This window comes from Camarhynchus parvulus, chromosome 1 (genome assembly GCF_901933205.1).
Source record: "Camarhynchus parvulus chromosome 1, STF_HiC, whole genome shotgun sequence".
Classification (NCBI taxonomy): Eukaryota; Metazoa; Chordata; class Aves; order Passeriformes; family Thraupidae; genus Camarhynchus; species Camarhynchus parvulus.
The window spans coordinates 59,457,581-59,484,562 of NC_044571.1; the positions used below are offsets into that span (position 1 = coordinate 59,457,581).

At 36.8% G+C, this 26,982-nt stretch overlaps 1 protein-coding gene across 2 annotated transcripts in view; it reads left to right on the forward strand.

Moving 5' to 3' along the window:
- Positions 1 to 26,715, forward strand: part of NAA16 (N(alpha)-acetyltransferase 16, NatA auxiliary subunit) — a 62,131-nt gene extending 35,416 nt beyond the window's left edge. Inside the window, exons 11-21 of one of the 2 annotated variants that reach the window (XM_030961850.1) lie at positions 14,465 to 14,537; positions 14,775 to 14,944; positions 15,308 to 15,460; positions 16,779 to 16,907; positions 17,448 to 17,661; positions 19,414 to 19,607; positions 20,334 to 20,442; positions 20,946 to 21,044; positions 21,613 to 21,756; positions 24,173 to 24,270; positions 24,535 to 26,715. In XM_030961850.1, the coding sequence (XP_030817710.1) occupies positions 14,465 to 14,537; positions 14,775 to 14,944; positions 15,308 to 15,460; positions 16,779 to 16,907; positions 17,448 to 17,661; positions 19,414 to 19,607; positions 20,334 to 20,442; positions 20,946 to 21,044; positions 21,613 to 21,756; positions 24,173 to 24,270; positions 24,535 to 24,735 (1,584 nt within the window). In that variant the 3' untranslated portion in view covers positions 24,736 to 26,715. The remainder of the gene's footprint in view (positions 1 to 14,464; positions 14,538 to 14,774; positions 14,945 to 15,307; positions 15,461 to 16,778; positions 16,908 to 17,447; positions 17,662 to 19,413; positions 19,608 to 20,333; positions 20,443 to 20,945; positions 21,045 to 21,612; positions 21,757 to 24,172; positions 24,271 to 24,534) is intronic. The other variant, XM_030961859.1, reaches the window with a different exon arrangement.
- The last annotated feature ends 267 nt before the right edge of the window (positions 26,716 to 26,982 follow it).

A 26,982-nucleotide genomic window follows, 5' to 3' on the forward strand; every position in this document is an offset into this window, starting at 1 on the left:
GAACTTGTGTTCTGAGCTTGATATTAATTTTTCTCACCTAATCTCGAGTTCGGTCAACTTCTCAAATGCCAGCCTTTGCCTATTCATATCATTCATCTTGAAACGCATTCTTGGTTCTGGCTATTGTTTAAGACATCCTGAGAGAACCCTGTGAATGTCTTACTGCTCTACAAAACTCCCCAAGTTCATTCCATGTTTGTTTGTTTCTCAGACCTTTTTCCCCCATCTTAACTTCATTTGCATAATTTCTATCATAAAATGGAAGGATTCTGGGACAAGAGTTATCTGTAAAGGCAAAGCACTCTGTGATAAACAACATCATGGTGGTGTTGACACTAAATCTGCAGTTTAGACTTTACTCTTCATATATTGCTTCTATGGCTTTAATTGGTAGATACAGCACATGCCTCATCTTCCTGGGAGGAAGACCTGTCCCAAGCAGGTACTTAAGTTTCTTTTTACCGTCTCAGCTGGCATCTTCATATCTGCTAGCACCAAGACAAACATTGGATAAGGTGATATTTATCTTTTCATCTTCTAGGACTTTTTCTCCTCTGATAGGACGCTTTTTAAATCAGGAGACTCAGTTAAGGCACCTGCATACATTCTGTAACTAACTGCATGCAGCACAACAGCAGTGCATTGCTCAGCTGATGCCTAGTTGGTGCATGTAGTGTTGTCTTGATGATACCTGTGTTTATTCTTTTACATGTGGATTCCTGTTACATATCAAGGAGAAGCAGAAGATACCAATTGTCAATTACTTCATTGGCAATTTTGCTGTTTTGCTAAAAACAATAGCAAACAAATGAAAATACAATTTCACACTTCTTCATGAGACAGAATCCAGTAAAATTCAAAGCACCTTCCGTGATACTGTTTTTTGTCATCTTTTCTAACAAGATTCTCATTTCAAGCTCAACTCTTCTGGTCAATCTTCTGGTAGTCTTCTGAGAGTTGCTGATGAAGTATCTAGTTTGGTATATCAAGGCAGGAGAGAATGTACACCACTTTTGTGATTTTTAAGGGTATGCGGGTGTCACTTTAACTGCTTTCTTAAATACACACATCTTGGTACTGGAGGATAGAATGTCTAAACATACTTGATATGCGCATCAAACTTGATTGGGATGCATCTCCAACTCTTCGCAGAGCTAGACAATGTAATTGTACTGCTACTCAGTCTTTGAGAGATCATCATGATGGATGGAGTTTGCTACGGTCTGGAGGAGAGTGAATGTCTCCTGTTTTCAAGTACAAAAAGGAGGATCTGAGGAGCTATGAGCCAGTCAGGTTGATCTCAATCTTTGTGAAGCTGATAAGGCAAATAATCCTGGAAACCATTGCCAAACACACAAAGGACAGTACGTAGGATGGATTTATGATGGGGAAATCATGCCTGATTAACTTAATAGCCTGCTGTAACAAAATTACTACTTCAGGATACAAGGGGACAGCAGTTGATCCTGTGTATTACCAAGGCTTTTGGTGCCATCTGTGATAACACAGACAACATGTTGAAGTACACCTTAGTAGACAGTAATTTGTACTGAAAACTGACTGAACTGCCAGGCTCAGTGTTGTCATCTGCTGCATGAACTCCAGCTGATGTCCCCACATCCCCACATAGGTAACAGTGGGGCCAGTAGTGGGGACATCTTTGTGTAGTGACTTAGTTCAGCGTGGCAAAGAGAAGACTTAGAATGTTGTGTATGTAACTAACTGAAGGCAGAATGAAAAAAGACAAGGCAGATGCTTCTCATTGGTGCTCAGAGATAAGATATTATATGCATGAATTACAATACAAGAGAATATTTGTGCAAAAGAACAGACACAATTCTCATAGAGGTTGTCAAACATAAGAACAGTTTGTTGAGAGGTAGTGAAGTTGCCTTCTTGGCCAGGAATAGTCTGCTTCAGCTGTCCCTGTTCTGTAACAAGGGATTGGACTAGGCAGTTTGTAGAAGTCTCTTCAAACCTTCCTGATTCTTAATCTTGTTACTGTGTTTCACCTGCAAGTCCAGGACCAGCTTGTTGCCATTTACTTGCCGACAGGCAAGCTTGTCTGATCTGCTGCTGCAGTGCCAGGGCAAGTGCATTTTATTTAAGTGTGGCAGCACTGAGACTCTACAGCAAACAGTGCAGAAAGGCACAGTAAAGACTGACATGCTGATATGCATGAATGCCTGTATACAGAAGCACTGAGATCCCTAATCCACATACTGTAATTTGGAATCTCTGGCTGTGATTTTTATATCCATTTGCCAGCAGAGCCCTAATCACTTCCTAGAATTTCTTGCTTCAGGCTATTCACAAAGGGAAAAGAACTTGTCACAGAATCTGCCTTTCAGAAATGGATTAACTTCAAAACACAGCTGAGTAGCTACAGACCCACATTATGTTTATGTTAAATGTGAGTAAATACATGGTTCGCCACAGGTCACATGAAGCACATGAAGCTGATGCTTCAAGGTAGGCCAAAGAACAGGTTGTTTGTTAAAGAGTGCAGTGGGGTTAGGCTGAGGATGTGATCTGCAGATCACATATGATTGTTTCCATACAGTCCTCCTTCAGCCTTGATTTTGGAGCTCTTAAAGCATATGGTATCTGTCTTTATTTCTGCAAAATTTCACAGTGCAAATTCTAGTAAAAAGTGTTGTGCATTTGGTATTTTGTCAGTGATCATCTGCTTGTAGTCTCAATTAAAGAAAAGAGCTGTGTAAAGAATACTTCCAGCTTAGAAATCAGTAATCATTTGGCCAGGCTGTTGATGTAGATGCTTACTGAATATGAGTTTGCCCCATCTAGATGATGAAGGAAAAGTGGAGGACAAAATACTAATAAAAGTCTAATAAAGTCATAATTGCATCCAGATTAATTTTGCAGGTGGGATAGCTCATGTTCACTGAGTAGGTTTCTGCTGATGGAGTTCAGTTTCTTGTAGCAGACCTGCTGGTGTTGGTAACATTATGCAGGTGGGACTGTTGGTGTGACACTGGTTGGGTCAGTGTGCTGTTGCCCCTACCCTTGATGTGCTGTGTAAGTGTGCAGCTGTGGGGAGGTGCTCAGTGGTCCAGTTGTCTAAGGCTTGACAGATGTCATATATGAGGTTATAAATGAGGTGCTGTGCTTTGGAGATCAGGACTTGTTACCTATATCTGCTGCTGCCAGTACCTGGTGCCTTACTGCGATCTAGAGTGACAACTACAATGCCATGTGTTTAAAGAGAAGATGGCCTTTAGCCCAAAAAATAGTTTGCTTTATGGGAGATGATAAAACAAGTCTCATGAGCTGTCATCCTCATATTGGAGTTTTAATATATAGAAGTTCTGCACCAAAAAAGCTCTTGTTCTGTCTATACTGTGTATTTTGAAGGGGAGAATAAAAGACACAGAATTTATAGGACTCCAGCAGATTATGTTCTTAGAGAGCTGATTTATGAGTCTCTCATGCAATTCAGAATGGATTATCTAAGCCTGGCTTGCAGACAGAGTAGTTCAAATTCTCAATTGTCTGTTCCACCCTGCCATTTTTGCTGAAAGAACAGTGCAAGTGTTTGAATACCAGTGTCTGAGTCTGTACAGCTTTAGATTTGTACTCAGTTTTTTTTCTTTGTATGTTGTGCTAATAAGCTTAAAGTGGAGTTGCTCAACAAAGCGTTTCTGCAATGCCAAACTTGAAAAGATGCATGGATTAAACATACAAAAATAAAAAATACTAGCTGTCCTAATTTGGAAAGTCCACAGACATGATTAAAAAAAAAGTCTGTGAGAGGTGCTTGTGCCTAGTGGGGCCAGTTATGATAGTGTGATTTGAAGAATTTTAGTTATTTCTGGAAAAAAGTTTCTTTAGAACATTTAAGACATGTAGTTCTTATGTTGCCATTAGAGATTTATTCACTTGATATTCTTGATCTTGCCATAAAATACTAAGATTTTTGCATCATCAATTCATAAACATACCTGGAGGTAACATGTATTTTAAAGTGAATTTTTGGTCTTTGTGACTTTTAACCAAAGACCATGTAGTAAGAATTGTAGGTGGCTAATTACAGTGAACTAATTCTATGCAGGAGAGATACATGGGAGGATAGCAGGGAAGCTATAATAAAAAAACTTCATCCAACATAAAGAAATTTACACGGTTGTGTTTTGGGGGTTTTATTAACAAGATAATCTGCTTTCCTCTACAACTTTGAAATGTTACTTTAAACACAGCTTTTAAAAATATAAATATAGTAGATTTTTTACTTATAGTTGATATTTCTGTACTGGTATGAATAATTTAATTTTCATCATTTGTTGAGACTTTTTGGAATAATCACCTAAACTACTACTCTGTGAATGAAAGGTTTTGAAATGTGACTGTATATATGGGGTTTTTTATATGCTGAGAAATATGGAGGATTTATGAGGAAAACATCTCAACACAGTATAGTCTGTGTGTAAATTTAAGTACTGTAATGTGGGTGTCTTAGTCTCCTGTGCAGGCAAAGAGACTTTCTGTCTAGCTGCTGGGCTTTTCTTTTATGCTACAAGTGGTTTCATAGCTTTTATACTTTGCTTTGTGCTGTAGTATCTCGAGTTTGTTATTATAAAAATACTGATATCAGCAAAGTATAGCCATTTTTCCTGAGTTTCCTTGAGTTATGTGAAACTTTTAATTTAAAAAGCCTACTGTATAACATGGAGGATTATTAAAGCTTTTTATCATTTTTTAGCTTCTAATTAGCAAGAGTACTTGACTACATGACATCCTACTGATATCTTTCTGCTTGAATAAAATTTGCATAGTTGGTATAATTCTTATGTCAGGAATAAGCTGTAGGCTTTGTATGTTTGAGAAGCAAAAACTAGCATTTAGGAGTGCCACTTTATTTTATGAGTTTGTTGTTTATGTAAAGTTATTGCCCAGGGTGAATGTAACTGTGGCTCTTGGCCACAGGTTTCTGCTGGAAGCTAATAACCTGAAGTATAAGCAATTACATGAGATAAAGTAATTTTCACATTCTGTAAGCTACGGTCCAGATGTATTAGAAATATCTGTGAAGAGCCTTATTTGTTACTCCTCCTCACAAGAAATGGATCTTGAAGTGCTACCCTCACCTCCTCCCCAGAAAATTCTCTTTGTACTTGATCAGTGCTCAGAAATCCTCTTTGGTTTCCCCTACATGCTGGTCTCTGTATCCATGAGATAAAAAATCCAAAGAATGAAGATCTTCAATTAGTCAACATCAAGGTTTACGTCGATTGTGTTGCAGGTGCATTGGTTGATTCCATTGAAGCTCGACATTAGTGCACATTTGCCCTTTTTCTGAGTATCTAAAATCATGGAGACTGTGAGGAAATACTGGATGACAGAAAATGTCTGGCTGGAAGAAACATCAGAAACAACAGTCTCAAAAAAAGGTGTAAGACTGTCTACACAGGAAGGTAGGCTGTCTTCAGTGAAGATCTTTCTTTAACCTTTCTGGAAAGAAGGCATAATTCTTCCTTAATGTGGAAAGCTAAAGCAATATAAAGCAAGTTGCCACTGTTGGTTGATTTTTTTTTTTTAAGTTAGATGTTATCTACAGATTATTGGTGGATTAAATAAGGAAGTAAAATTGATAGTTCTGTTAGGAAACTCTGCATTTTAAGAAGAAGTAGTTCTGAAAGATTAACCAAGGACAGCCCTTTGTTCATGCTGGCTCCATCATTTCAAGTGTTAGGACATAGTGTCTTTTGAGTTAAAATTCCAGGAGGGGTGATCTGGTAAGTGGACTTCATCAGGATCTGGCTGACAAACTGATACATTTATAGGGAAAGATAGCATTTGTATTGTGCTGTTGGATCATAAGGAGGAGTAAGGAAATATTTTAAAATAAGTAGAAGAAGGAGCAGGCTTGGAAATGTCACTGTAGGTACAGCAAGGATACAATGCTTCCGCTGTGCAGTGAGAATGGGGAGTGTAAAACATGCTGATGGCTGACAGTTTAGGTCTGTGAGGTAACATATAAGCCAGGAGCTGACGAGTGTAGCAGTCAATTTATGAACTATTTTATCAAGAGAGTTTTTTTTATTTTGAGTGATTTATATTGGGATTAACCCATTTGGAGACTCACAAGAAATGCTCAAAATATCTCTGCTCATGATTGTTCCTACTGTTGTTTTGGTCATGTGAAATGATTTGCTTTCTTTAGTGCAGTCTTCAGACTTGTCCAAAAGCTTTCAGAAAACCAGATTCTCATTAAATGGGTTGTGTGATAACCACAGTGTCATCTTAGAGCATTGGTGTGCTCTGAATTTGTATTTGTATTGTACTACAGCTGCTATAAATTTTCAAATTGATTATGCTTGTACATAGCAATTGTTTTTAAGGGCACGTTGCTTCACCAGAGCAAGCATACAGAATAGTTATTACAAGTTATTTTTTGAATGACAAATGCAAACTAGACTCACTTAGATAAATGGAGGAAGTTTTTTCTTCTGGAGTTTGGTGTTTCTGATAGCCAGTGTGTTCATTTGTGCTATTGACGCTAGAAAAAGTATCACTCGTTATATTTCAAGATTACCTGTTAGCAGTGCTAGCAGCAATGGACAGCAGTGGTTTTAAATATGGTAGTGCAAAATTACTGCTTTGTGGTTAGCCAGTCCTTACAAGCTCATAGCTCTGTGGCAAAATTCCTGACAGTAAATGTCTGCTTAACCACCACACACTGAGAACTGCTGAAGTTGGTGACTAACCATGATGCCATAAAATGTGTGTTCTACTGCAGTTTACTTATTTTTGTCTTTCCCTGTGTAACAGAAACATATGCACACATTTAAAAATGGTTTTCTCAGGGAAGCAGAAGGGAGTATTGATGGCTCAGTTGAATAAATTTAAAAATAGAGATGTACCTACATGTGAATTGCTGTTAGTTTTAAAGCAACTATTTCATTGGATGTTACACAAAACAGTAAAGCTACATCCTTGATATCTGTATATGTCAAAGATAAACAAGAAATTTAAGGTGACTTTTGTTAAGTAAAGGACAAGTTGTACTTGTCCTGTTTTTCTGGTTTGATTTTCATGGTGTGAAGTTTGTAGAATAATTTGTGACCTTTTTTTATTGCATTCAGATGTTAGCCTAACGTGCAAGCAATGGAAGTTGTCTGTATGAGGCTGACTAGGCTTTCACAATTGAACTAATTTATTTGAATATTTTCTGTGGGCTTGTTCATACCACATTGGGTGAGGGAAAGCTGTGTATGCTGTATAAAAAGTTGTGGAGCAGAAACTTTTTGAGTGAGACAAAGGAAGCAGTTGCAAGTAAGTTAGTGTATAGCTGCCATGACTAAAAATGGAAATATTCAGTCATTTGCATACCCTACACCTTTTACTTTTTACACTGATAAATTTGAATGTTAATATCTTATGTTTGAAAGCAGGTAGATGTTGCATTTTTTAAATAATAGAGAAATGTTGCTTAAAAAAATCAAAATCAATCAGTCTGAACCTTGCTGCAGAGTTTTTTTGGTTCTTCTCTAAACTGTCTAAGCTTATAGATGCTGTGATCTTAGATATTCATTTATATAGAATTATAATAAGGCAGAGGAAATGCAACGTTTTAGGTGACTGCCCATAAACACCTTCCTGTGTGAATTACATTGGGAGAGCATGAACTCAGACCTTTTGTGTGGAGCACACTGGCTCATGTTTGGCATGTTTTGTGCTTTTTCTGGATAAAAAGTAGACCTCAGTTCATGCCAGTCACCTCTTGGTTTACTGAAGGAAGCTGAACTGAAGTTTTACCTAGAGCTTAACTTGGTCTGAACCTGGGATCCTCCATCACAGTGTTTCCAGAGACCCTTCTCAAGAAGGGAGTACAAGTTCCTTGGCAGGCTGTCTGTCTGGCTCATCCATCACAAGCAATCAAGTAACCCTTTCCAGGGAGATTATGAAAGTGTCTCTATGAGCAGCAGGAGACATTCTTTGTTTGTGCTGTCATTGTGTCAGAGCTTTTTCTAGTGCTAAGCTGTTTCTGGGGAAGGTTTCAGTTTAGAATGGTGTGGAGACCATAGAATCAAAAGAAGAGCAAGGAACCAGCTTATTATAGTGGGAATCTTCGTTTTTAGTGGGTTTAGCTTTCAGCTCTGTTGTGTTGGTTGGCTTTGTGTGTGTGTGAATGATTAGCACTGTCTCAGAAATGGACTGATACTGGAGAAAGCTCAAGAAAGGCTTGGCTTGGTGTGCCACAGACCAGCTGCAAACCCTGTTCAAAATGTTGTCATCAAAGGCCTTCTCCAGAACTCTGAGCTAGCAATTGCATTATATTTTTTCAGGCTTAATTTATTTGGTACTAAGCTCATAAGTGTTATTCAGGGTGTATTGATACCACTTCTGCATGATGTGATACTTATACCTCTTCATGCACCTCCTTTTCACTCTCTTATATAAAATCTTGTTGTGGCAAAGACTTCAAGTATTGACATAGGACTCTTGTGGACTGTTTTTATTGTTGCTTCTCTTTCCCAAGAGGCATTTAGAGTATTGCCCCAGGGCATGCAGTAGATGTTTCTTTGTGTTGTGAAAGATATTCCTAATTTGGTCGCAAGGACTTTCTGTTAATGTCAACATGGTTTTCTGGCACAAGGATAATAATCAAAAAGCTATTTGTCATTCAGTCTCTAGGTATCCCATTTTTTTCTAGATGATGAGGACTGACTATTTTGAAGTTGCACAACATCAGTTTCCTTTGGGTACTCTGTAGCAAAGCCATTTGCAAATGGTTTCTAAATATCTCAGTCTGTCAATATGGAGATATCAAAATATCTGACCCTCCTATATCTAGATAAGTACAGCTATTTTTCAGTTTCTCAGATAGGCATAAGAGTGATAAATAGGCATAAGTAATGGATGTTGTTTCTGCTGGGCTGGAAAAGAGGTGCCACAAACTCAACAAAGTTCCATATTCCTCAATAAAGAATACTATTCTTGTGGAACCAGGAAGCTTTCACTTTCAGCACCACTACTAACAAAGCCAGTGAAGGGAGATACTGGAAAAATTTAGTTGTACTTTGAGATGTAAACCTAGGGTTTGATTTATTCAGCTTTGAGACATACTTTTCTGCTATTGAAGTGGAATTTTTTGCATCTTTAGGAGTTGGTTTTTCAAAAATAAATACTCATTTGATTCAGAGATATTTGATTTGCTGATGATAAAGCCAGTGCTGCTTTGGGATCAGTTTTTGTGACAGGCAGGACCAATGTTGTCAGCACCATGCATTATCTACAAGGAACAAGTTTTCTTCAGGAAAGATGCTTCTGTGGAGAATTCTCTATTCAAGTAGAAACATTGGTCAATCCCAACTTTCAAGGACAGATGACATAACCTTTCCTTGAAGAGCAAGAACACAAGTTCTTTTTTCCCCTGTCAGCATCATTTTGCTTTAAGTGAAAATGCAACTTGAGGAAATACTGCCTTTCCAGGTTGGTTTCTGCAGTCCTTCTCCAGCTCCAGAGCTTCAGAATGACCTGAAAAATCCATCTTCCCAGTGAGGAAGACCACCCATATCAACACTTCAAATCATAAGAAGCTGCCTGCCATCCGAGTGAGATTATCAGATTCCAGATAAGAGAACATCTGTTTTAGGAATTGTCCTGTTTATTTTACAGCACAGAATACCTTCATCCTGTGGAGGATGAGCAAGTTCATAAAGGGTGTTCCCTCCTGCCAGCTGTTTTCCCTGTTTTCTGGGCTTTTCTGCATTAGATGGCCTTCTCCTAGAACAGTAGAAGTGCTTTATCAGTATAAGATGATATTCTTGTGAAACTACCCTCTTATTTTGAAGGAGGGAGAAAAGTTTGGCAGCAAACCATTGCCCTCCTCAGGAAAGTGCTACAGTTGTCTCTAAAATTGTCTGCATATTGAAATTCAGAAGGTAATGCTCCATGTAATACAGTCTGTGAAATGAAGGGCCTGCCCATAGAGAATATATCTGATCTATGTGCTAAAATATAGTTAGTGTTTGAACTTTCAGGCTGCTAACTATTTGGAAGACACCTGCTCAATAATACCAAGGCAATTTTGATTCCTGAATGTTACAGGTCTTTTTCCTGCAACTGAAGGATGATGTACTTCAGGATTGGATGTCTCAAATGAGTTCTGTTGCTTAGGTGGGGAATAAGAAGCACCCAGATTTTCACTCTGTTTTCTCCAGTCTGATACTTAGATGGCTTTTGAATGTAGAATGATTTTTCTATGTCATCCTTCTCCTAAATTTTTGTTCAGGAGCTTTCTGAGACAGATAAATCTGAGTAGGTGAGATTAGTGAAATTTTTATTTTTCCAGTACCTATCTGCTCTAATGACTACCAAATAAGTACCCAGAAGTTGCTTAAGAGAAGCATTGTTAGGTCACCTGCTGAAAAACTGTTGTCTAGTTTTTCTCCTCTAGCCCTTTGTAGGAGGCTATGAGAATGATTAGCCAAAGTTTTCCCACATGAAAGAGTCTCCAGCTCAAGGGGGTTTCAAACTTAGTACTTAAATGAAGTGTTTGTAACTGATAAATTAACAAGCTGAAGTCTTTAAAAATTACTATTGTCACAACTTAAGTCTAACCACTTTATAGTGCATTACAATAATTCAGTTCCTCTTTTTGCAGTCGTTTTGTTGAAGAAAATACTGTATTGGTGTTTGGAAGGTTGTCATTGAAACAGAAGTACATTATAGTTTTAATAGGATATGGAATATAGTTATTTAGGTTCCATAAATAAACCAGGGAATTTAAGCCTTTTGCTTGAAAAATTTGCATCCTTGCTTTGTGGTAGTGAGCTGTTGAGTTCATCTTCCATTATGTATTTCACCTCACGTTTGTCATTTCATTCAACTTAATTACATGTAATAACATGGAATATAGAAAAAAAAAGCTAAAATTTAGGCTACTGTAATTCTTACCTGTTGTTTTTTGAGGCCTTTAATAGGCCTCTTTTTTTTCTAAAGAAAAATTTCTGTAGCAGGAGTCATTTGGTCTATGGCATAGCATGCAGCACAGATTTTGATTTCATGACTGGCCTATAGTTGCCGCTGTGATAGCTACAAAAGATGGTAGAAGAATTCTGGTCATTGCCTCTTTACCTGGAAAACAGTCCCTTAGGCTGTCCCTTACAAAAGAGGACACAAAACATATCTTGGTGTAATCAGGTAATTATGAACTAGTGCTCACAGAAAAAGATATTTTAAGTTTTAATTGGATTCTTGTTACTTATAATTTAAAAAGAAATTAAGGTGTGTGCATTATATTTATTGCTGTCTGTTTCTATTTCTCAACTATTCATTTTAAGACATTTACTCAAAGTTTACTTACAAAATTGTCCTTTCCAATTGAAATAAACTGCACAGGAACAGAAGAGCATTGCCACCTTTGTGGAGTCTTTGGGTGATATAGTACCAAGTGTGGAAGACGCTTTTTTAATTTTCAGGATTACTACAGTTGGCAAGAATATATAATTGTTTGTAAGCATGTGCAATTTCAATCTTCAGGGTATAGGAGGAAAAATGAGCCCTTCACTTGTTTGTGCAAATGAGAAGGCTAAAGCCCATTTCCTCCTTCTTGGATTCTTGCTGCTCAGCACATTGTTCTTCCATAAAGAATGAAAGATGTAGATTGTGACCCATGAAAAGGTTTGAGACTTGAATTTTGATTAAGAGGCTTCTGAAACTGGTGACCCCAGGAATCAATTCAGTCTTTTTGTAATGGAATGAGAGATTTGTTGGTGACTTCAGCTACACTTTTGTGATACCTTAAGCTTTCTCAACTCAATGCCAAGAGAACAAACACTGGTTTCCTAGAATAATTCTATTTGGAATTAGCTTGTGGACAATATCATGGTATTTCCAGATACTTAAGCTCAGTTTTTTGGAAATTATAAAATTATGAAGAATGCTGTGGCTTTTAGAAGTAGTGAAATATTATTGCCTTTAAGATGGCAGTGATAACTCGAGAATACAGATAATAGCAAATTCAAGAGACAGATTTTGCAACTAAATTTGCAGTTAATATGGACACAGAAATTATGGTTCATATTTCCAGATCATTTGCTCCCTTAAGTGGCACACCAACCTGGAATTATTTTTCTAAATTACTAGTAAGAGACTGAAGCATAAGCATAAAAAATAAGGGGAAAAGATACTGCCATTTTCATTGAGTATGTCTGCTATCACATTTTCATTGAGTATGTCTGCTAAAAATCCAGCTATTCCATTTGTGTTTTCTTAGCTGTTGGTTTCACTGAGTACTTGTTTCCAAATGTATTGTTCATAGTAGCTTCCAAAATGACAGTGCATTTTCTTGAGCTGCAAAAGCCGAAACCTCTGCAGAGTTCTGAATTTGGAAGAACTTGGCATCTTTTACAACAGACCACTTCTTGGTATTCTCCATCTCCTCAAGATTCCGAGTATTTTATTTAACTGTTAATGTCAGCTGATTGAAGACCCTCATACAGGGATGTCCCAGGTCTGTCCACTGCCACTGCCTGCTGCTGATGGAGGTGGCAGTGAGTAAAGAGTAAAAGAGTAATTGGGCATTGATGTGCTGAGGTGGAACAGGGAGGAGTCACTCATAACCCTGGATACAGTCACTATCACTCAGCCAAAGCAGGGACCAGGCACATGTGGCTCAGGAGTGGTGATGACATTCTTTTTGGTGGTAATTTGGTCTTTGTCCAGATGTGAAGCTGTACCTCCCAAGTGTGCAATAATTTAAACATTTATATGTAGAATTTGGTGGTGGGGTGTGTTTATTCAAGAAATGAAGCAGTCTTTCTCCCTTTATGCACAGTTCACTGATGATGAGGTTAGTGGCAGCCAGATGAGGGAAACTTTAGGAGTACTTGGAAATTGCATTGAAAATCGGCAAGAGAATAACGCACAGTTGCATATACACACTGCAACCCTGCTATCTGAAGCAGATGTTTCTGCTTTTCAACTTTTTTTTTTAGCGAAAAGAATCTTCAAATATTTTCTGAGGGTGTTGTGTTCTTCCAGTGAACAGATGTCTGAGGCAGGCCAGGGAACAACTTAAAGCGTTTGTTTGCCTTCATCCATTTACTTGTGACTTCTTCACATTCCTTTATCACTTTATAGTTATTTGAAGTCCAGTAACATTTTATTGTATTTTATGAGATTTTGCTACTGAAAGTAATTTCTTATGAGATTTGCCGAGAGCTTTCCAGAATGTATGTGTTTATACATTTTATTATGCTTTTGAGATATTTACAGTGGCTGTGTGTGACTTGAGCCTGTTGCTTTCTCTGCTCTCTTTGAAAGCATTTTTGCCTGTTGTGCTGGATTAGGTTAAATAAAGTAGTATCCTTCAAATTGTATACTTTGATCTTCTAGAACAAGATTTATTCTCTTCTCCCTTCTCTCCCAAAGTATATCTTGAAGTGAATGCATGCATTGTAAATTTGTGCCTTTTTAGTCTTACTGTCTCCCTACAATTCTATCTTACTCTTGCAATCAGCTTTTTAAATTTTAACTTTTAACCATTGAAGTTTTAGGTTTTTACCATCTGGAGACTTCACCTGATGGTGAATGTAGCCGTTATCCTGCTGTGCTTACAGTCAGGTCTTATGTTTTTAAGTCCCTTCTGTGTTTTGGATGTATGTACATAGATCATATTTTTACTGTAATATTGTTCTTGTTACCTGAAGAGGCTCATTGGTTACTTGCTGGATATGGCAGGCATGTTTTGAATGAAGCAACTAAACATGTTGAGCACTTCATAAAATGTTTAGAAATACTAAGTGGCATTTTTGAGCCATGGACCTGGAATTGGAATAGTTGCCATGAAATGCGCAGATCTTTACTGTAAATGTCAGACCTATATAGTGCAAGTTAAAAATGCATGGATGAATTTTGAGTCTTAAACCTAGAAATGAAAACCAATATTGTTGGCAAGGTCTGATTTCAGGAAGTATTATCCTTCAGTCAGTCAATGTATAGATTTTTGTCAAGGAACCTGCATTCTAGGCAACAATACCTTTCAAACAAAACAGAAATCATTAATAATACAGATCAACCTGCCAAAAAAAACACAAAAGTCTCTGTTCATCATTGTTATGGGAAGTTCATGCATGGTCTTTTTCAAAGCACCTTTTTTTTAATTGGCTCAATTTCAATGCTTAAAAATGAATAGCATAAGTTAAGTTATATTTTGGAATTTTTACATAAGATACTAATCACATGCACTTGAACACCTTCTGCTGTAAGCTGCCTGAGATCAACCCATTTCCCTGCCATATCACTAGTTAAAATGGGTGATCAGAATACCTGCAAAAGGTGAAATGAACTATGTGAAGATACATCAATTTTTTTTCCAAATTAAGTAGTTATTTTTGTATAGTTTCTCTAATTTGCTCAAGTGTTCTTTTCAGTGTATTTGTTTCTGTTAAAATGATAGTAAAGCAAAACTTAAGCACATACTATTTTTTATATATAGGTTTCTACAATCCAGGAACTTGTTACTGGTTACGAAGCCTCTTTGAAAACTTGTGACCTTTTTAGTACATGTGGTAAGTTTCTCTGGTCTTATGTTAATTATCATGTAACTACTGATACTGTTCATGGAAGTTATCAAGAGCTGTTGAAGTGCTGATACTTTTTACAAAAAAATAGTTACTGTATTTTCTAGTAAAATAATTCATCATAAGAAATATTTGCTGAAATTGCCAAGCTTTGTTTTTGTGTTCATTTTTCAAATGCAGTCTTCAGCTTTACTGGTTATTGTAACCTTTCCCATTTTGTTGCAGAAAATGGAGAGAAAGAGCCCCCAACAACACTGCTTTGGGTTCGGTATTTCCTGGCACAGCACTTTGACAAACTTGGCCAGTGTTCTTTGGCCTTGGATTACATTAATGCTGCAATTGCAAGCACTCCAACATTAATAGAGCTATTCTATTTAAAAGCAAAAATTTACAAGGTAAAAGGGGAATTTGGACACGTGGAGTACCTGGTGTATTAAAAACATATCAACCCATCAGACTGGTGTGAATGTGTGGGTAATATTTCAGTTAGGAGTTGTTATGGGCATCAGTTTTCATGCGGGTTTCTTTTTGGGCGCTGTTTTGTCAGGAAGGAAATGAAAATCCTTTTGTTTGGGTTTTGCAAAGCCAGTCACAAATTACAGTGAATTGTAATTCTGAAAAACATCTGGGAGTGGGAGGAGTGAGAATAATACTGGCTTTTGGTTCTGATGGAGAAATACCAGTAACAAATACGATTTCAGGAGATGGTCAATAGCAGGCCTCTACTGAGAGTTAACTATTTAATTTCTCCCTAACAGCATGTAGGTAACATCAAGGAAGCTGCCAAATGGATGGATGAAGCACAGTCTTTGGATACTGCAGACAGATTTATCAATTCTAAATGTGCTAAATACATGCTGCGAGCCAATATGGTGAAGGATGCAGAGGAGATGTGCTCTAAATTCACAAGGGCAAGTACACTGCTTTAATTAAGAGGTGTTTTGCTTGCCTCTGGTGGTTTTTCACTCATAACTTTTGATCAAATATCTTTTATTAATATTCATTTTTATTATAATACTTCTGTGCCTGATGGTAAGGAACTATATAGAATTGTAGAACAGTTTGTATTGGAAAGAGCCTTTTAAAGATGGAATAGTCCAATGCCACTGCCTTGGGTATGGACATCTTTGGCTAACTCAGCTTGCTCATTCCTTTAAGATAGTATTGCACACAAAGATTTTGTTAAAACAGAGTCTATCCATAAAAGACAGGATAAGCATTTTAAATTCTATTTTTTGACACTGGATAAATTTGGATTAATAAATATCAAATTTTCATATAATTTATGGAACTAAACATGAAGACTGCTTTGTTGGATATCCTGGAGTACATAAATTAGGCTCCTTCATTCTTTTAAATTCTAGATGTGGTAACACTTGAAATTGGATTCAAGCTTGCTAGGTATTTCTAGGAATAATTTAAAATTTGATGACTAAAACTCATCATGTTTGCTTGTCAGAAGTGTTAAAGTAAGAAAGACAGAACTTTATCATAGACATCTGGAAAGACAGGATATTGTCCTCAGTAACAGTAAATTACACCTACATTACATTACAGTTACACTCAGTAACCCAGTTGAGTGTAACTGGGTCTTTTATCTGCTATAAAGATTGTTCTGAAAGCCCAATGGCTAATATTAATGATATGTGGGATGTTTTTCCAGTTCACTCTACTCTAGAGCATTATGACTATTATAAAGTCTCAATCCTAGGAATTTTTTTCTTGTCAAAATATCATGTATAAATCTAACTTCACTTATTTAGACAAGCAAGTTCTAAGAAATGTATAATAATGTGCTCTAAGAAATGTGTGATAAAGCAGTGAATATATTGGTGGATTTATAAACTAGTGGATGCCACTTACCTGATGGGGAAAAACTAGCTAAAATTGTTTGCTGAACTCAAGGAATATTTTAAATAATGTTATTTTGTGCCCCTAAATTGTAGAAGTGAGACTGTGCAAGCATGAGTTAATCTTAAAAACCTGTTAAGACATTAATCTTCAGGTAATTGGGGTTTTTAAATAATTTCAATCCATTATTTTCTATCTGGGGGAGCGCAGAATATCACAAGTGTTATTCTCACTTGAACACTGGGTGTTCATGTCCTGTTGTACTCCAAGTACATTGAAGGATTGATTGTTTGCTCCTGATGGCCTGAAACCAGGCACAGTTGAAAGATGCAGCTTGTGAATTATGATAGCAAAACCTGATGATGACTCTTCTTTCAGGAAGGAACTTCTGCAATGGAGAACCTTAACGAGATGCAGTGTATGTGGTTCCAGACAGAATGTGCTGCAGCTTATCAAAGGTTGGGGAAGTACGGTGATGCCTTGAAAAAATGTCATGAAGTAGAAAGGGTAAGTAGGTGCAAACACCACCCACTGCTTCCCCAGTATTTCTCATAGTGAAATGAAGATATTTTTTTGATGTAATCAGCACAGTTTTTTATGCTGGAAGCATATGAAACTTCTAATATAATGGCTTTTAATAACAGGTTAATACTCAATGATTTTGTGTAACAGATGTCTTCTCTAGCTATTATGTGAAAGACTATTATTGAAGTGAAAAGGTTTCAGTATAAAATACCATATCTTCTATGCAGCTATTCCTACATTTACTTTATGCTGACTTTTAACAATTGTGTTTCTAATCAGAATAGTCACATTTCAGTTGGCTTTTAGAGTGCCTAAGTCTTTGCATAATCACTTTGTAGACTTTGTTAACTGACTTTTCCCTACCAATACATTCTCTTGAACAGTCAATATTACAAGGATATGTCTATACTTGTTAAATATTGTCTGTAAATAATATCAACTGTAACTTTATTCACCTGTCTCTAATAAAAAGTAGACTAAGTAAAGGATGAGCATATAAGTGTGTTCTTTTTTTTTTTTAAGCATTTTTTTGAGATAACAGATGATCAATTTGACTTCCACACATACTGCATGAGAAAGATGACTCTTCGTGCCTATGTAGACCTTCTGAGATTAGAAGATGTGCTCAGGAAACATGCCTTCTACTTCAAGGCTGCCCGATCAGCAATTGAAATCTACTTGAAGCTCCATGATAATCCTCTTACCAATGAAAGCAAAGAGCAAGAAGTGAATTCAGGTATCTACACTTTAATGAAGGTCCATATGTCTGACACATGTAAAAGCTTAAGCTAAGTAAGTTACGTGTTACAGAGTAAATAGAACACAAGGGTTTCCTCTTGTCTTTCACAATAACTGAAAAGAGATCATAGGTGACAGGCTACAGTTTGCTCTGTTCACATCCCATTACTTTGGAGATCTAGAACATGAATGAACCTAGCTGTAGTTTTGGAGTACTTGGGGAGGAATGACATTTCAGAGCATTAAAATCAGATTCAGTTCAGCCATTAGGTAAATGCTATTAACAAATGAATTATGGAGCAATGGATAGATTTTGTGGAAAAGCAGTCTGAATTCTAAGAATTTGATTTTGGTCTCATGTATTTAATTAATTACATGGTAATACTAGTTACAACTACATTAAGTTTAACCACTTCTCACACAACTTGAGGACCAAAGAATGGATGGGTAAATGTGTTAGCAGTATTAATACATTTAGAACATTATTTAAAACTAGTATTAAATGGACAACAGGCATTCTTAGGAAGCCAGTGGGGTGTAGTTTGGAAATCTGAGGATTCAATGGCAGATTATTTGAGATTTTTTTTAACTTTAGGATAAATAGTTGCTTCTCCTTTAGTGGAATTGCATTTACTGTCAGCATTGCAGTGGCTGTTGAAAGCAGTGAAATTCATGTCTGGCTTTTTGCAAAGTGAAAAATCTTTGATATGGGGAAAAAGGGATGCTAAACTAAAAATGCCACTTAATATTGCAAATAAAATCTTACCTTTATTCAGAGGTGAATAAGTTTTTATGTACCTGCCTATGAATCATAAAGAGGCATATTCAAATAGTTGAACTTGCACCTTTTTTCTCTCCAACTTTAGTTTGTTTCTGTATATAAAGTAAGATCAGTGTGTGGCAGAGGATCTGTCACAGAGGATAGCAATGTATCCATAAGGGTGGGTGGTGTCTAAGAAGTCATGTTAGTTCATTTGCCTGCTGCTCATTGGGATCCAGTAGGCTTATCTGTGGGAGAAGGCAGCACTGTGTGGATGGGGTAAAAAGAACAGTTGCTTCCTTGCGTCGGAATAGGGATGACCCAAGCAGGGAGGTCATGCTGCCCTAGCCTCAAAAAAGATGTGTTAGTCCCTTGGGAGCCCATTTTTCTGTGCCTCACCACACTTAGCAAAAATTCTATTCTCAGTGAAACACCACAGTAAACAGACTGGTAGCTGTTGTGTTATTCTGGCTAAACTGATCATTTCCCTTTAGTTATCCCATGGCATTTGCATGAAATCAGTACAGTTATCATGACTGTATATTAGTCAGACACTTTAATGGAAAATAGCAAGTTTAGCATGTTTTCAGGTGGAGTGTAAATCCATCTGGATGTTTCTAGATGGCATTAGAAGCAAGCCAAGCTGCAGTCACAATGAGAGCTTAGTGTTACCATTGTTCATTTTCTAAGGTAAGACCTGTGATAGATGTAACAACTTCATGTAGCTAACCTTGAAATCACTGAGGTTTCTTTAACAGCCATGTAAGAGAAAATATGCAAGATCAAGTGTTGGGTTAGGCTGTAAATACCAGTCCAGCAGGAATGTTGGCCTGCGTAGTCATGATAACTCTCGTGACTGCTGATAGTTATGGAAATCACTTAAAAATCTGCCAGATTGAGATGGGGAGAAGCATAATGACCTGAGTTGTTTGAGAGGAACAAGATTTTGAATCACATACTCTATATGTTGTCTGTTACTTTAATCTGTAGAAAATCTCTCAGCCAAAGAATTGAAGAAAATGCTTAGTAAGCAAAGAAGAGCACAGAAGAAAGCAAAACTTGAAGAAGAAAGAAAGCATGCAGAAAGAGAACGACAGCAAAAAAATCAAAAGAAAAAGAGAGATGAAGAGGAGGAGGAAACTAGTGGACCCAGGGAAGAGCTGGTTCCTGAAAAACTGGAAAGGGTTAGCATAGTCTTTCTTGTTGAACTCTCATGATTATCATAAAAAGCCTACGAATATGGGTTTGCTATCAGATTCTCCTAAAAGAATCTAGGTGTTTTTATAAAATCATTTTTGCATGCAGGGGTACTTTTCTGTAGTCCATCTCTTCTTACACTAAAGAGAAGTATTTTTCATCAATAAATCCAAGTTCTACATTAATATTGTTACTTTCCCTAGATTTCAGGGTTTTTTTTCTAAGCAGTATGTCATACTTCATTAAAATAGATACGGAACAAAAAGATGCATTTTGCTTGAAGAAATCTGCTTTTCATACAGTGAATAGAGGAAAAAGTAACAGAAATTATTGCAATTTGCAAAGTTTGAAGGCATGACCAGTATTTTGCTATGCATGAAGAACTACCTCCATTAGCACACTAAACTTCCCGCTTGTTGTCTAAGGTGGTTGTATGTAATAGTTTCCTAAATGCTAAATTACAGCACTGACTGCACAAGCAGTGCCAGAGTTAGCAATGATGTTGTCTTTGTCAACATGAAATGATGAATAAACACTTTACCATTTTTATTTAAACAGCAAGATTTTTTATGGTGCAGTTTAATTCAGAAAGCTAGCTTCAGTTCACCTTCAACCTCTGATTATTTAAATGCTTTGAGGAACAGAAATTATTGGTGGGCTTTATTTGATGTTTATTTTAAGCCATAATTTTCACTGTTCTTTTCTTAAAACAGGTAGAAAATCCATTAGAAGAAGCCATTAAGTTCCTTATACCACTTAAGAATCTTATTGGAGATGATATAGAAACACACTTATTAGCATTTGAAATATACTTTAGAAAAGGTAAATTACTGCTTAATTTTATTTTACTTTACAAAATTTTAGTCCTTCACTTCAGCCTGTGTTATCCAAGTGTAGTGGAAAATGATCTGGAATACTTACCTGACTGAAGCTGAGCTGTGCATCGTATCCATTAATAATAGAGTAAATAGCATTTTTGTTTAGTCACCCTTAAACAAAAAAGTCCTAAGAGCAGATTATATTGTGGTACATACTGTTAAATACTGTGGAATGGTATTTGTGGTGTGATCTTTGATTATCTAGGGGAGGCCAAAGCTAAATAGGTGGTAACATCTATGCAGTGTTGCGAGAGTTGGAGCAGCAAGAACTTCTGTTTTATTAAGCAATTTGAATGGGAAAATAAGCTTCGTTTCTAATTCTGTATAGAAACTGATGTTTCTAGTATTTTACTAGATTTACTAAAGAATACAGTAATTGATTATGAAGAGAAAATGTTCTGTATTCTTAATCTCGGTTTCCTAAGATTTTTTTTCTCCTTCCCACAGGAAAGTTTCTGTTAATGTTACAATCTGTCAAAAGAGCTTTTGCTATCAACAGGAATAACCCATGGCTACATGAGTGCTTGATTAAATTCTCTAAAGCTGGTATGTGTGTAGGAAATATGTAATTATAAAGATACAAGAAGTTACATTTTGCAAGTCCATAATTACATATTTTTGTGATGTGTACTCTTGAAACACAAACAAAGAAAAATAAAAACAAATATGATTTTTTCATGGCAATACCGAAGAAAACATAGGCTGTGCTACCCAGTGTACTGTGTATTATACCTTCCTCCATTAATCCACCAGGTGGACCCAACAACTCATTTTGGCTAGATTTCACAGAAAAGTGAGTGTTCTAAGGATCCTGGAAAACCTTAAGATTTAAGAAAATAAGTGGCAGATACAGGAGAATGACTCTGACTGAAACAGTTTGTGTGGTGGTGAACTTGTAATAGACAGTTTACATGACAGAGGACCCTTTATGAAAATTTCCTGTATAAATGCATCAGCAGTGTTTGTGTTGACACATTTTGATCTGAGATTTGTGTTTCTGTGCACAAATTGTAAAACTGGTACTTTTAGCAGTGATTTATGTGGTTTCAGTGTTTTCTACAGTTGTTTAAATGGCATTTTTTTGCTTCTCTCCCCCCTGCCTTCCCTCTTCTAGTGTCTGACCATAGTAACCTCCCAGAAATTGTGAGTAAGGTCCTAACTCAAGAAATGCAGAAAATCTTTGTTAATAAAAACCTGGAGAGTTTTAATGAAGAATTTCTCAAACACAATGCTACCTCCATTCAGCACCAGCTGTCAGGTTTGTCTAACTTTTTCATGCTCTTGAAAAGGAGATGATTTAAATGATGTAAAACCGGAATCTTTATCTGCAAGGGCAGGTTGGATGGGGCTTAGTGCATCCTGGTCCAGTGTAAGGTGGCCCTGGGAATGGCAGGGCATGTGGAACTAGGTGATCCTTAAGGTTCCTTCAAATTCAAACAATTTTATGAATTCATACATAAATTCTAATGAGATGTAAAATGACATGTTTATATGGGGGGGGGAGCATTTCTGTCTGTCTGCTTGTACCATTTTTTAAAAATGTACTTCATTTTTTTATTAGGTGCATAAGAAATTTGCTCCTTACCTTCAAAAAGTGCAGTCAAACCACTAGATGCTCAAGTTTTGAAGCAATGTCATTCTTCCTGTTATGGCAGGTTTTTTTAAAGTATTAGAAAATATAAAACAAAATCCCATATCCATTAGCAAGTGCTTTTCCCTATTTTCTTTTCAGCTGGAATGTCTCTGTTCCTACTCATAACTTTATCATGTAGCAACAGCATCAATAAAAGTACCATGATGAACTTGTTATGCAGCTTTTGCTTTTCTGCTTCATGGTCAGCAGTGAAAATGTTTAAATCTGACACTCAGACACTGTTTGTATAGAAGAGCCACAGGTAGCTGCTGGAGCTAAATCAAAGGAATTTGGAATTGAATGATTACAGAAGGTTTTGGAATATTGATGTGACTTGATAAGCTGCTAGAGCAAATAAAATGCATTTCCAGCAGTTAAGAAACAAAAGTGTAGTTTTATCAGGCACTTCAAGTACTTAGTGCTAACCTCACCTGGTCTTTAAAAGTTACCCAGGGTCTGTCCAGAATAACTGGAAGAAGTGAGCTTCAGAGGATTGCTCATCAGTCTAAAGGAACATTAGGTAGAGTACCACAAACTTCCATTGGCTTCTATAAGAGCTGTGTTTCAGGACAGCATTTTTAGAGAAATACTCTTACCTCTTTCCTGCAAGCAGGCTCAAGTTTTGAGAAGTTAAGTACAGATATCTCAGCAGCCAATTGCTCCTAATTCTTAGGGATGTTTTCTTCTGCTCTTGTGACTGTTGAGCACTCACTGGCTGCTTTACAGATCTTATTTTCTGATCCTCCAGTGTTATGGAAAACACTACAGTCACTGGCTAGGTTTTTGGTAGCCTTAGGACTTCAGCTGTGTGTCAGTCTTCTGTTTATGCTGGAACAGGTTTGAGGCAATTGACTTACCTACTGTACAATTTTTAAGTTTCTTGAACAGTTATCTTTAGTTAAAGTTTGCAGATATGAAGATCTGGAAAACCAAACCCTGAGAGCACAAATGAGTGCCTTCTCAGCTTAAAATTACTGGTAAAAAACTGTAAGCAGACTTCTAACCTCTTTACAATTTCTGTACCAAAGTCTCCCTAACTTTAGGCAAGAGTAACTTGGCTAATATAAGTGGTTTGGGAAATAATGGCTCTGCATTGAGCCTATTTTCTTAAACCTACAAAAAGCAGTAAGAACTAGGAAACTTTATTTAATTGGGAAAAATAATAATTGGGGAAATGAGTTGAGCAAAACCAAAAGACAGACAAAACATCCAGAATGTGAGGTTTTAACTTTTCCAGTAAAATGGTTAAGCTTTTTGGGTTTTGCAGTAGATTACATAGTGGAGTGGGTCTGGACTTTGTACATGGGCAAAGGAAAGTACATGAAAAGCCAACACATTCATTAAGATGAGATTTTAAATTAATGCAGCTATGATACAAGGAGCAAAATTTTGCAGAGATGCCCAGGCCAGTTTTGGCAATCTGTCTGTGGTCTGAGAAGCTGTGTACTTCCACAATGCAGTGTTTTCCTTTCCACCAATGTAGTCTGGTCCAGGCGAAGCACCAGACTTGTGCTGCACTTTCCTTGTACCTGAGCTGTGTCCTTAGCTCTGGGTGAGCAGCCATGGTCCTGTGTTCTGCCATGTGGACTGGCCTGAACTTTTACTGGGCCACATTCCACAGTTGTTTAGTAACTGTTGTTCACTTAGCTCCAGTACTTGTAAAGAGAATTCAGTGTGTCTCTGAGAATTCCTCACTCCTACATTTGTTGGATGGATTTCATTTAGCCTGCTGATTTTAAGGCCTTGTCATCAGTGTACTCTGTGATCTTTTTCTCTACTAAAGACCTCTCAGTCAAGTGAGGCATGTCACTCTTGCAGGAACAGGTCTCCTGTATTATTCAATCCTTATGCTTCTAATAAATTTCAAAATGGCTTTAATATCATTAGTTTCCAGTTGCAAATCGGAGAAGAAGATATAGTTTATTAAAACTTGTAAGCAGTCTAATTCACGTTTATGTGTATGTTTTCAGGTTCTGTTTGTCTGTATATGTTGTATGGCATTTAGGAAAACTAAACATTGTGGGTTTTGTCTTGTGATAAGGTGCAAAGATGATGTATTTCCTGGACAAATCAAGACAAGAAAAAGCAATTGCTGTTGCAACTAGATTGGATAAAAACATGAGAGACAAAAATGTGAAGGTAAAAGATACAGTATATAAAGCCACCAACTGTGTGGAGTCTTAAATAGTATATAATTTAATGCAGGATAATGTGCATGCTTCATTAACCATTATAAATGATTACTTGAAAGAACAAGGTTTCAAATTTTTCCTGTAAGTAAAAGATGCATAAATACCAATAGAGAGACCTGTTTGCTCAAACCAGTGTTGTTTCACAATATGTGCCCTTAAAAATAAAACGATTTTGAATTGCATTTATTAACTGATGCTTTTGTTTCTTTAGACATTAATGAAGGTTTTTGAGGCGTTGCTTGATGGCAGTTTTGGAAGCTGCCATGCTCAATGTGAAGAATATCAAGCAGCATGTCATAAACTGTTTCCTTTTACGTCTGCCTTCATGCCTGCCACAAACGAAGACAACAGCAGCATTGCATCTGTGAATCACACGGCCATTAACCATGATTTGCTGTCCAATGAAATCTGAAGTAGTGTATGCAAGCCCCTGTGTGTGTGTGTATACCTACATGCACACATGTGTATGAAACTCTGACTCTCATTACATGCTGGCTGGATACAGATCAGGGTTACTTTTCCAGGTTGTATTTTAATATCTTTAACAGGTATCTAAAACAAAATATTTGGATAGTTAAATGGAGTATGCTATTAGGGTTTTTTTCCTCCCAATGAAAACTGCCAATATTTATGTAAACATCTTTAATCAGCATTTTTCATGTTTATACTTGTACAGGTTTAAGTCTTTTAATAATTCATCAGCCCTCCCTCACAATAATATGGATATTAAAGACTGCTTTCACTTAAGTGTTGTTACATATGCAGATATATGTGAACATATCTTGTTAATAAATTATCATTTGAGAGTTTTTAGCAGATTAAGACTGAAGTGCTGCTTGAATTGCCTCTTTGTCTTTACTGTTCTTTAGGGTTTTTTTTCTGGGTTGTTTTGGTTGGATTTCTTTTTAAATCTTTGGTCAGTTTGGTTTCTTTTGAAGCACAGCAACAATGAAAGCATTGGGGGGGTTGCATGTTTTTGTCAGGTGTGTGTCTTATATGGAACCAGTGTTGACAGATATGAAGATTAGGTCTGTGTAAAAAAAACCAAGCCAACAAATATCTAAGGCTTTTTGAAAACTATTCCCTCTATCTTGTGTTCCATAGCTATTGTTTCCTTAGTTTTATGGTCAGTTTAACATTTTAAAGTTTTAATATCCTGAAGCAATTCCCTGAGAAGACATAATGAATTTGAATACTGTTGTTTGTCCTTTGTTCCATCTCCCCTTTCCTCTTCTTCCTTCTGGTTTCTCCCCATTTGTTCACCTATTGACACTTAGGGTGAAAAAGCTGCTCCAATTTTGTGCAAGTGCAGAAGGTACAGTAATGGGGAATACAGTTTTTCTCTGCATCATAAAAACTCACTGGTGGGTGTGCTGTATTACCTCCATTAAAAGTCTTAGTTGTCTACTTAAGTATTATGGCCAATACTCCAGAATTTCTCCTGCCTAAATGCTATTGCTGTAGGTGCTGAAAGGCAAAACAGAGAAATATGTTTTACATTTTAAAACTGTTTAAGGGAGCACAAAGAGGCTGACTACAAATCATAATGAACTTTTTTCTTACTTTGTATTCTGGTGCATTAACTATTAAATATAAAACACATCAAAATGGAAGTTTAAATCTAATATACCTATTTAAAGCATAGCATTGCTAGACAAAATGGCTACATATCACATGACAGCTTTACATTCTATAAAGACTGCTATCAAAACAATTATACTGTGGCTTGTACAGAAAATTTCTGGAAACCGTAATGGAATTATTCAATCTCGGTTTGTTTTTATTTCACTGCAATGTAAATAATTTCAGTAATATTAACTAGCCCCTCAAAGGCAAATACCAGTTCATGAAGAGGGGATTTTATTAAGACAAATAAACTGTTCTAATTAAAATTCTCCTTTGTGTGTCATCTGTTTAGATTTAAAAAAATGTTGAATGGAAAATTCACTGTAAAATATTGCCAACATATGTTATGCTGTAATAAATTATTTTGTACACATTTGCCTTTGGTTTGGAATTTTTGCATATTTATGGACATCAAACCTTAACCCATTATTCTAAGTTTTTTCTATTGAGTTGCAACATTCACTGGTTTAATGTTAACTCTGTAAGTAGTTATGGAGATAAAATTACTATTTAACAGATTGAGATGTGTATCTATAAATAGTCATGGCTTCAGACTGCAATCAGTAGATTTAGATCAGATAGCAGGGAGAAATGCTTTCCTGTGAGGATGGTGAGACACTTGAACAGGGTGTTCAGAGAAGCTGTGGATGCCCCATCCCTGGCAGTGTTCTAGGCCAGGTTGGATGGAGTTCTGAGCAGCCTGGTCTAAGGGAAGGTGTCCCTGCCCATGGCCGGGGGGTTTGAACCAGGCAGTGTTTAAGGTCCCTTCCAACCCAAACCATTCTGTGATAGTAACACTGAGAAGTGGTGATGTGGTTTTGTCTTTATTCACCATGTGCTGTTTGCTGTGGAACACCTGGCTCAAAGACATCTTAGGCAGGGAAAGGTGGACCATAATGGGATTGTTTTGGCTCAGCAGCACCTGAGAGCGTGAAGTGATACAGTATCTTCTGTCTTTTTTTAGTGATAATACTTCCCTTGCTAGAGATTTAATTCAGGCCTTCAAAAAGAAGGCCCTCTAGTTAGGACTGCT